Source organism: Perognathus longimembris, chromosome 22 (genome assembly GCF_023159225.1).
Source record: "Perognathus longimembris pacificus isolate PPM17 chromosome 22, ASM2315922v1, whole genome shotgun sequence".
NCBI lineage: Eukaryota > Metazoa > Chordata > Mammalia > Rodentia > Heteromyidae > Perognathus > Perognathus longimembris.
The window spans coordinates 23,754,327-23,765,521 of record NC_063182.1 but is presented as its reverse complement, the minus strand read 5'-3'; the positions used below and the strand labels follow the sequence as shown (position 1 = coordinate 23,765,521).

The 11,195-nt window shown below is 32.5% G+C and overlaps 1 protein-coding gene across 7 annotated transcripts in view; it reads left to right on the top strand.

Annotated features, from left to right (window-relative positions):
* Fam172a (family with sequence similarity 172 member A) overlaps positions 1-11,195 on the top strand; it is a 365,442-nt gene that overhangs the window by 74,098 nt on the left and 280,149 nt on the right. For all 7 annotated transcript variants that reach the window (XM_048331051.1, XM_048331055.1, XM_048331056.1 and 4 more), the window contains one exon: positions 8,249-8,314. In XM_048331051.1, coding sequence (XP_048187008.1) covers positions 8,249-8,314 — 66 coding nt within the window. The remainder of the gene's footprint in view (positions 1-8,248; positions 8,315-11,195) is intronic.

The following is an 11,195-nucleotide window of genomic DNA, read 5'->3' as shown; positions in this document are numbered from 1 at the left end:
GGAAAAATAGAAAATTTAAAATGTTTTATTTTGATATATGCTTATACTTAAAAAGTTGAATACTTATTTACTTATTATAGTTATTAAAGTCAGAAAATGTAACTTTAAATTTTGCAGAACACAATACCATACAATTAAAAGTTAATTTCTAAATATAGGATCAAATCCATATTTGTACAGTACATATAGTTCTCATGTCTTTTCTTTTCCTGAAACTATTATTTATCATCTATCTTGCTTGACCTTGATTTTTTTTTGAGGCGTATAAGACATTTTTATAGAATGGTCATAAAGCTGAATTTGATGATTTCTTGTAGTTAGATCTAGGGTGTTCATTTTTTGTCATAAGTATTTTGCCTGTGATCTTCTATCCTTTTGAGCATGATATCAGAAGCATGTGATTTTGATTTCTTCCACTACTGGTTGATGTCTTCTAGGAAATGAGCATTATTTTTCTCTGTAATTAGAGTTCCATGGGGTTGGAGATGGGATTCATGTGGGAGGGACGGCACCCACCAGTGAGTCTGAAGCATCAGGCAGCAAGTTTAAGTCTTGGTCTTGGATGGAAAAAAACAATAATAAAGAAAAAGTTTCATAAACACTAAAATAGACCACATAACCCAACACTTCCACTGTTGGCTGTATATTCAAAGGAAATGAAATCAGTGTGTCACAGAGAACTTCTATGCTTACATGCTTACTATAGTACTATTTACACTATCTAAGAAGTAAAAACAACCAACTTAAGTTGTTTTCAGCAGTTGATGAATGGATAAAGATAACATTCTAAGTATACACATGGAATATTATTCAGCTATATAAAGAATTGACCCTGTCTTTTGCAACAACATTGATGAGACTAGAGATCATGTAAAATGAAATAATCCAGATGCAGAGAGACAGTTACTACTTGATATCGTACACGTATTTAGACCCTAAAATAGTTTATTTAATAGAAGTTGAGAGTAAATGGTAGTTATCAGAGCGTGGGAAGATGAGGGTTAGGAAGGGATGAAGAAAAGTTAATCAGTGGGTACTAAATTATGGTTAGCTTAGAAACACGAAGTTATGAATTGCCATAGAATTAAGGGTAACTATAGCTAACAATAGTGCATTGTATTTTTCAAAAAAAAAATCCAAAGGAACTTATTTGAAAGTTTTATTATAAGGAAAGATAAATGGGCCAGTGTCAGTTGTTTATATCTGTAATCCTACCTATTCTGGAAGTAGAGACTGGGAGGATCTGAGTTTGAGATCAACCAGCATCAGATGCTAGGTAAGTACTGTACTACTCTACCACTTGAGCTGTGTCCTCAGCCCTCTTTTATTTGTTTATTGAATTCACTTGAGATTTATTTACTTTTTTGTCCAGGCTGGCCTGGAGCTTGAGATCTTTCTGTGTTTGCTTCCTTAGTAGCAAGGATTATGGATGTGCACCACAGTTAAGCTTGGCTTGTGATAAACATGTTCTTGTTCATTGTCAAGTTACTGCTCATAGCCCAAAGTTTTACCAATATCATGTTGTCTCTTTAGGGAGGAAATGAGTAAGACCTTTTTTTTTCTTTAGTGGTACAGGGTTTTATCAATAACAAAGCGAAACTAAGTAGTGCAGAATATATACAATCTTAGTATAGATGATTTTAAAAGTAAAATCTTTCTCCAAAGTATTATTAATATTTTCATTTATCTGTCTTTGGGAGGATAGAGGGGTCACAAACGTTGTAATAGTGAGACAAAGATTGAACAAATGCAGCAGTGATATTCACTAGACAGTATGTGAAAAAAGAAATATATAACATGTGGGTGGGACAGGAGGAGGGAAAACCCAGGAAAGATCGAGGGAAGGGGTGAAATTTTTCAAAAAAAAAATGTACTCTTTATCTGACATATATAACTGTAACCACTCTGCACATCACCTTTATAATAATAATTTTTAAAAGATATTAAACTGTTTTCAAATGTTTCCAAATATAATAAAAGTAGGTAGATAAAAGTAGGTAGATAGTTATTTTAGGCAGCAATCTAAAAGTAAATGTACTAATTACAAACAATTTATTTAATTAGAACTAGATTTCTACTAGGTAACAATATTCTCTCTTTATAATTATTTAAATGATTTATTTACAATGTTTTCGATGTTTTAATTTCTTAAAATGTTTCTAGTATTCTGGTTCATTTAGGCAGTTAGATTTGATTTCTGAGGTTTTCCTTGATTTTAAGGGGCATAGAGGTAATAAACATTGAGTTTTATTTTTCGATGTTCATCCACTCTTCCATCTAAACTCAGGATTGTTGTAGCATTTAGGTACCTTCTCCAGGGGTGGCTATAACTTCTTACATATTGATATTAGTGTTTCATATCTTGAGCTGAAGTTCCTAATCTCCTAATGGACCCAATAATTTTTTTTATCTTACATACTTAATAAAGTTGTGAAATAAAAATTGTTATTGCAGTTAATCCGTCAGGCCAGATTTACTAATGACTTTCATCAAAGTAAAAATGAAAGAAAGCTTAAGTATCGAGTAATAAACTTTATTTTAATTAAAATGTTTATATCCATTATCTTCTTATATATCTCGGCATATCTTTTATCATATGTGTCCAAATTTTGTTTTCAAATTCAGTCTCAAAAAGGTCCCTAATATTTTTGAGAGACTTCAGACTATTGCCTTTATTCCAGTCACTTAAATTATAATCTATTAAAATAATCAGCACTTTTACTTAAGTAAAGGATATCTGTACTGGATTATTGTTTAATTAAGGGTCAAACGTGGTACTGAAATAAATGAGATAATGATAATTACAAAGGAAGTGGTAACTGAATGTCAGGAGTAAATTGATAGCATGATGAATATGAACCCCCTTCTGGGAGGTATTGTACTGGGTTATAAAAATTTTTATTTTCCTTATTTCTATGTGTTCTCTTTATTTCTTTGGTCACTATTACTAGAAAAAAAGTTGTTAGGCCCTTTTCGAGTATTTGGTAACCATTGTCTTTATTTCATTAATACATGATTTCCTTTTTTTTTTAGTTCCTTTTTTAAATTTTTAAAAAATTTTTATTATCAAACTGATATACAGAGAGGTTACAGTTTCATACGTTAGGCATTGGATTCATTTCTTGTACTGTTTGTTACCCTGTCCCTCATACCCCCCTCTCTTCTCCCCCTTTCCCTTTCCCCCCCTGAGGTGTTCAGTTCACTTTCACCAAACAGTTTTGCAAGTATTGCTTTTGTAGTTGTCTTTTTTTAACCTGTGTCTCTATTTTCCTTTATCCATCTTATGGGTTTATTTTTTATTTTCTTCATGCATTTTATTGTTATTATAAAGGTGATGTACAAAGCAGTTACAGTTATGTATCATTTACTTTTATCTGTATCGCTACTGCATTGGAATTTTAAGAAATCCAGAAAAATGATCAATTGTAGTAAACTTTAGCCTCCTGTGTCTCTTTTTCTACTAACAAATAGAACTTCTCATGGATAGAACAAATACTTTGATTTAGTTCAGTATCTCATTTTCTACTTCTTTTCATTGATAGCATTTCTTTGATTCCTTTCACTTATCTATGAGCCAAATACCATGCTTTATTATTATTATTTTGAAGGAATGATTACCCGTTAGATTAAAGCATGAGAAATAAAAATCTTTATCTTACCTTCCTATATTTCTACTTTAATATCTTTCTATCCTTGGTATGTAGCCCAACTTCTGACATACATCATTTTCCTTTCCTCTAAAGTGATATAACATTTCTTGCAAGGAAGGTCTACTGGCATTTTCTTCCTCTATTTGTCTTAAAAGAATATTTTTTAGCCAGTTGGTGGTGGTTTGTACCTGTAATCCTAGCTACCCAGGAGGCTGAGATTTGAATATCATAGTTCAAAGCTAGGAAGTCTGTAAAATAATCATTAATTAACCACCAAAGAAAAAAGACAGAGTGGAGCTCTGGCTGAAGTGGTAGAGCACCATCCTTAAACAAAACAGCTTAGGGACAGAGCTCAGGTCATGAATTCCAGCCCCAAAATTGGGGGGAAAATCTTTCATCTTTGCCAGATAACTTTTTAAGGTATATTATTCTTCAAGAGTAGTTTTTTGTTCTCGTATTTTAGAGTGGGGTTCCTTTTCAATACTCTCCTTTTCTTGCATAGTTTCTAAGAGGCTTTCAATGTAATTCTTGTACAGATTCCTTTGTAGTGAAAGTTTCCTTCCTACATCCTTAATTCTGACTTTTTTCATGATTTTCCTTGTCCTTGATTTTCTACAGTTGAATGTGATGTGGCTTGACACAGTTGCTTAGTATTATCCTGTTTTGATGTTTTGTATATTTCCTGGGTGTATCCTTTTGTGGCTCAATAATATTGGAGAAATCTTAACCATAATTACTTCAAATAATTACCTTATTCATCTTTTCATTTCTTCTTGTATTAGTATGTGAAATTTACACTTTTTGCAATTGTCTCACAATTCTCTGAAAATCCTCTTACTCTTGTTTTCTTATTTGAATTTTAGAAAATTCTACTGATTAATCTTTAAGCTCAGTGATGCTTGCCTTGGCCCTGACCAGTCTTCTAGTGAGCCCATCAGAGGCATTCTTTATGTCTATTATCATGGCTGTTTTGATCTATTTCATTTTGTTTATTGATGTTTCCATGTTTCTATTTATATTATCTATCTTTTTTGATAGGTTGTCCATTTTTCCAATTAATCAATTATCATATTAATTATAGTTGTTTAAAACTGTCAGTTTGATAATTCCAATATCTCTGCCACATTTGTATTTGGCTCTGATACTTGGTTTAGATGTGATGTTGTTTGTTGTTATTATTGTCTTGTTTGTTTGTTTTTCCTGGTAATTTTTTGTTGAACATTTGATGGGATGTCAAATAGATGGGTCTGTCTTATGAGGTTTTATGTTTATGTAACTAGCAGTTCAGTAGTGCTACTATTTGCTTTAGTTGAGTTGTGTGCAACCAACATTTCTTCTTGCATTCAATTTTAAAATATATTTTTGTGCTCCCATATTTGTCTTCTCTATTGTCTCTCTTCCAGTGAGCTTGAATTGAGCATTTCACTTATGTCCAGGTTGGCATATATAAAATCGGATGGTGCCTTGAAATAATGCTTTATTGATGGAAACAGCTGGGGACTATTTCAAATTGTTATTCCTTTTATCTTTATTTTTTTACAGTGAGAACCTTCTAAAGATAACACTCACAAAGTTTGCCACATTTTGAGGTCAATACCTTTTAAATCTTTAATCCACACTGATTATTTAAAATGATGAATCCACCAACTTAAGTTTTTCTACCCATTAGTACCATGGCTTAGAGCTTTGACTCCTGGGATTTTGTTCCCAGAAAACTGATTCTCTGTATCGAATTGCTAGTTTCTCCAGTTTCTAGGGAAGTTGTGTGTCATATGTTCTCAAATCTCTTAAGAAATTTTGTTGACTTTTAGTTTAAGTGTTTTACTTTTTGTGAGATCTGGAGTAACTGCTTGCAGGCTCTTTATACACTAAGTTGGAGATTGGAAATTCCTGTGTTTGTTATTAAAACAAAGATCAATATTTAAAGAATACTTGGTTTTCTAAGCTTTTTATTTCTCCTCTCTGAGCAGTTTCCCGTGAGTCTTTGAGCACAGATAACATTCTGACAAAAATACCTTTTTCATATTTTAAATTTTTCCTAAATCCTATGCAATACTATGCAATCTGGAAGGCAATGAATGAATTCTTGATATTTTCTTTGATTAAGCAATTAAGAAGATTTTTTTAAAAAATAGGAAACACTTGTCTTCCTAAAAAGATGTAGACTGAGTAGATGGGGAGACTTCATTTCCCATGTTAAAATAAGTTATTGTGCCATACAGTTTTCTTTAAATAGTAAAAACAGAAAAGGTTAAGGTACTGAAATCACCGTGTTCTAGGATTACTTGTGCAGTAAAAAGTAATTGCTATTGAAATAGTGTGTTCAATGATAAAATCCAGTCTTGTTGAGGGAGAATACTGAGGTTGGCATTTGCCCTATCCTGGAAGGTTGGAGGTAGCAGAGAAAGTTAACTGGAAAAGTTGCCATGAGATACCTTTCTGGGGCAATGACTAGGGCAGTGGAGAATAACCTAAGCAGAGAGGAAACACTGCTTTAGAGAGAGATGCTTCAATATATAGTTACTTTTCTTATGTAGTCAGGAATTTGAGAACAAAGCAGATTAGGCAAATTAGGTAATGGTTCTCCAACTCCTAATGGGTGTGTCACTATATCTCTTGAATTGATATATTATAAATTTTAGAAGAGATATTCTCTATACCAGATGTAAGGACTTCTTAATTTGGGGCCATCCTCTTGTACCAAAATTGAGAATCTTACAGTTAATATTGATATAAGATCTAAACTGCTAAAGTAGTTTACTTTTTAAATTTGTCATATGTTCTATCTCTTGCCTAGTGGTAGACTTCAAGTTGACTTTTGTTGTTACTTTACCTATAAGCGTATGTTATGCTTTATAGGAAATTTTAGAACATTATACATCTTAGCTAATCTCATTTAGTTAAGCAATTTCTATTGAAGTAGGGGAAGGCTATTATGTGACTTCATGGTTTTATGTCTGAATCTATATATTTAGTTTACTGTTTCTAGGACTATAGTATCACTACTTTCCAGTGAAAATATAGTAAACATAATTTTAATTACTCTATTCAGTGTATTAATAGATTAATAACTAGACAATTATTACCTACTTTAATGTTGTATCATAACTTTGAAATTGATGTTGCCAGAAAAGATAAAGTTATTCTAGCATACAATTAATAAACTGCTTCTGGAATGAAATGACTGTGTATATATAGAAGAAAGAAATTTGAACTCTGGAGAAAGCATGGTAACACATCTATTGTGCATTGCAGAATACAGCATCAAAGCAATTGTCATCTTAATTTTCCAAAAAAAAGTAAAGAACATTAGTTTCTGATTTTGTTTCACAAAATTTGGCTTTTAATTATGTTGCTAAATGTATTCTGTAAGGTGTTTTGCATAAAGATATTTTAGGAAAGAGAAAAAGTATTCCTATTCCAGACAAACTTGTTTACTTTTTACTTTTGTCTCCTAAAAATTGCCAGTTCTTTCATGGCTTAATTATATATACTGGAGGGCAAATTTGAGACTCACTATACTAAAATCAGGGTATAGACAGAGTATGTAGGTTCTAGGAGACAATGCAGTTATTGCTTATTTGGGTTGTTGGATGGATTCAGTTCCTTGCAGTTGTAGGACTGACTGCTGTCTCATTTTCCTACTAATTATAAGCTTATATACTTTTTCCATTTTCAAAATCAAGAACAGGTAATTGAGTCCTCTCTTTCTCTCACACATATTTTGTTTATGTAATTTTCCAGTTTTTCTTTTTTTTTACTTTTTGTTTTGTTTTGTTTTGTTTTGCCAGTCCTGGGACTTGAACTCAGGATTTGAGCACTGTCCCTGAGATTCATTTGCTCAAGGCTAGTACTGTACCACTTGAGCCATAGCACCATTTCTGGCCTTTTCTGTGTATGGTGTACTGAGGAATCGAACACAGGGCTTCCTGCCTGCTAGGAAGCCACTAAGCCACATTCTGAGCCCTAATTTTCTACTTTTGAGGACTTAAATGATTAGAAAGGACCCACCATGGTAATCCTGGCTAATTTTTCAAGGCTTTTACTCTTATTTGCAAGTCTGTTTACCATGTAACAATACTCACAGGTTTCCAGAATTGGGACATAGACATCTTCCAGGAGACTGTAACAGGCCTATTATGAATTCTGTGAACACAGGATTGAAAGTACTAGACTTTCTGCTTGCAAAACCAGTGACATTTCCTCCTTGATTTAGTGAATACAAATAAATGTTGAGATTCAGACTCCACAAACTTATAATGGCTATAATGTCTTTAGTGACATTATAAGGGGAACAGTTTCTAGAGATACTGGGGGTGGGGGGGGATGAAAAAAAATCCTTTCAGAGAATTCTTTTTCAAAAGAGAAAGTCATAAGTTTTCTGAGTTTTGTGTGTGTGTGTGTGTGTGTGTGTGTGTGTGTGTAAGTGGCTCTAACCTTGAGTAGAAAGGTATATTCTGCAGCCTCTTAATGTGTTATCAAAGCATTCTAAGTAAAAATATACTTATTCAAAGCAATAACTTTCAGTTTATCAAAATTTTATCAACTTTCATAGTGAATTAAATTGCATCTTAATTTTTTATTTCTTTCCTTCTTAGATCATCACAAAATATGTATATGATCTCCTGGAAAAGGACTGTAATTTGAAAAAAATCTCAATTCCAGTAAGTCTAACATTTTTTTAAGTGTATTGCAAATGAAATGTTACTTCTAACTAAAATGGTTTGCAATCCAGAAGAAAACTTTTTTAATTATGATAATTTTATACTTAAGAGATCCTATTGGTTTTGTAAAATACCTATCAGTGTATTACATCTTCATGTAAAAGCTTTTAAAGTAATAATCGTCAATGTAAAGGAAAAAAAAGAATACTTGCTTCCACTCTTTTCTGTTCACGTGTGTTAAGATTGTCCTTTCCATTACCCTTTTACATTTTACTGAAATATTTTTATTTATTTGAGGTAAATAATAGACTTTTTATTGGATTAGACACTATCTCTTTAAATGTTCATTACTTTTTAAAAATATATGCTATTTCTACATATATATTACATACATACATTTCTACAATCATTTTTATAGTTATCTTTAATTACTTGTATAAATAAACTACAATTCAACATGTTAGTTCATGGGTACAATGCATCTTTGTTAATGTTGTCCCTTTCATCATTCTTTCACCTATGCCTGTTTTATAACACTGTTCCTTTACAACACTGTAGACATTTTGTACATGCTATTCTTTTGAAGTGGGAAGTTTGATAGGTTCAAAGTCTCCGATTCAAATTCTCAAACAACAACAAATAAAAAACTATGTCTTTATTTAAAGCATGAAACATAAAGCCTTCAAGTGATAAAACAGTAATCTTCTATGTAAAATGACAGTTGGACTAGATTAGGTGATACAAAGTCTGATTTTGTGATGCATATGAATCTGGAAGACTTTAATCCAAGTAATTTATTTCATGCACCAAAGCTTTGCATAACGATAACTATGCATAAACATTTTTCATCAGATTTTCAAATTTCTTGGGTAATGTTATTGTAATATAAGTGGGCAAATATAAAAAAGGCTTTGAGGATTTCTTAATTTTGTTCATCACCACAAATTGTTATCATAGTTCAATGAAAATGGTTTACATTTATACATTACAGGTAAACTTGCATTCTAGATCACATTATTAGTGATTGATTCATTGAGAGCAATTATCATTATTCTTTATAATATGTATGTCAACCTTTGGTTTATTTGGAAATATCTTGCTTTAGGAACTACATTAAAGCATACATTTTAGTGCCATTTTTCAATTTGTCTGACGGTCTTTTTAGGATTCATACTTTCTATTATAGTTTTGATGTTAGATCTAGCTTTGTATTCTATTTTTAAAAAGGCTGAATATTCAAATTCTTAATTCTTTTCACTATATAGGTATTTCACATTTTTTGTTAATTCCCAAGTATTATATTTTATTTTCTTGAGGCAATTGCCAATGAGGTTGCTTTCTGATTTCAATTTCAATTTTCTTATTGTTGGCATACAGAAAAGCTACTGCTTTTTTGGCAGTTGAGTTTATACCCTGCTACTTTGCTGAAGTTTTGGATCACCTTTAGTAGGGTGGGAGAGGAAACTTTAGGGTCCTTTACATACAGGATCATGTCTGGCTTTGAGATGAGTGTATACTGGTTTCATAGAAAGAGTTCAGTAGTGATCCCTCCTTTTCTATTTCATTGTAAGAATTTGAGGATTATTGGTGTTCTCCTTTCAATATCTTTTAGAATTCTGCTGTGAAGACATCAGCTCCTGGGCTTTTCCTGGAAGATAGGCCTTTTTTGCTCATTTTAATTTCATTAGCAGTGATGCGTCTATTTAGTTGGTTTATGTCTTCCTGGCTGAGTTTGGGCATATTTATTTTGTCTAGGAATGTATCCATTTCTGCCGGATTCTCCGATTTATTGCCATAGAGGCTTATAATGTATTCCTTTGTAATATTTTGAATTTTGCTTGAATCTATTGTGATGCTTCCCTCTTCATTTCTGACTTTATTTGTTTGGGTGATTTCCTTTCTTAGTCAAGTTTGCTAGGGATCTGTCAATTTTGTTTAAGAACCATCTTTTGGTTTTGTTGATTTTCTTTAAAGAAATTGAAAAAGGAAATTGAAGAAGATTTAAGGAAAGGTAAAGACCTTCCATACTCCTGGATTAGAAGAGCTAACATTGTGTAAATGTCAATACTTCCCAAAGCAATTCGTTAATTCAATACAATACCATCCAAATCTCAACATCATTCTTAATAAGATAAAGAAAGCAATGCAAAAATTTGCATGGAATAACAAAAGACCACAAATAGCAAAAGCAGTCCTTAGCAGGCAGAACAGTGTTGGGGGAATAATAATAATCTCAATCTTCAAGTTCTATTACAGAGCCATAGTAGTGAAAACAGCTTGGTATTGGCACAAAAATAGGCCTGAGGACCAATGGAACAGAATAGAAGGTCTAGAAATGAACCCACAGACCCATAGCCATCTGATATTTGATAAGGGAGCCAAAAACAGGCTGGAAGAAAGACAGCCTCTTCAACAAATGGAGCTGGAAAAATTGGATATCCATGTACGAAATACTGAAATTAGATGTTCATATACCACCTTGTACGAGCCTCCATTCAAAATGGATCAAAGATCTCATGGGTCAAAGTAAAAATCCAGAAACACAATAAGTCAAAGATGTGATAAATGAGATTACATCAAATTTAGAAGTTTCTGCAAGGTAAAAGACACAGCTAAAAAGCTAACTAGAAAGTTCAGAATGGGAGGTTTTTACCGACTATATATCAGATAAGAGCCTAGTACCTAGAATATATCTAGAGCTCAAAAATAAACCCTCAGAGAGGCTGGGGATACGGTCTAGTGGCAAGAGTGTTTGTCTCGTATACATGAAGCCCTGGGTTGAATTCCCCAGCACCACATATACAGAAAATGGCCAGAAGTGGTGCTGTGGCTCAAGTGGCAGAGTGCTAGCCTTGAGCAAAAAGAAGCCAGGGACAGTGCT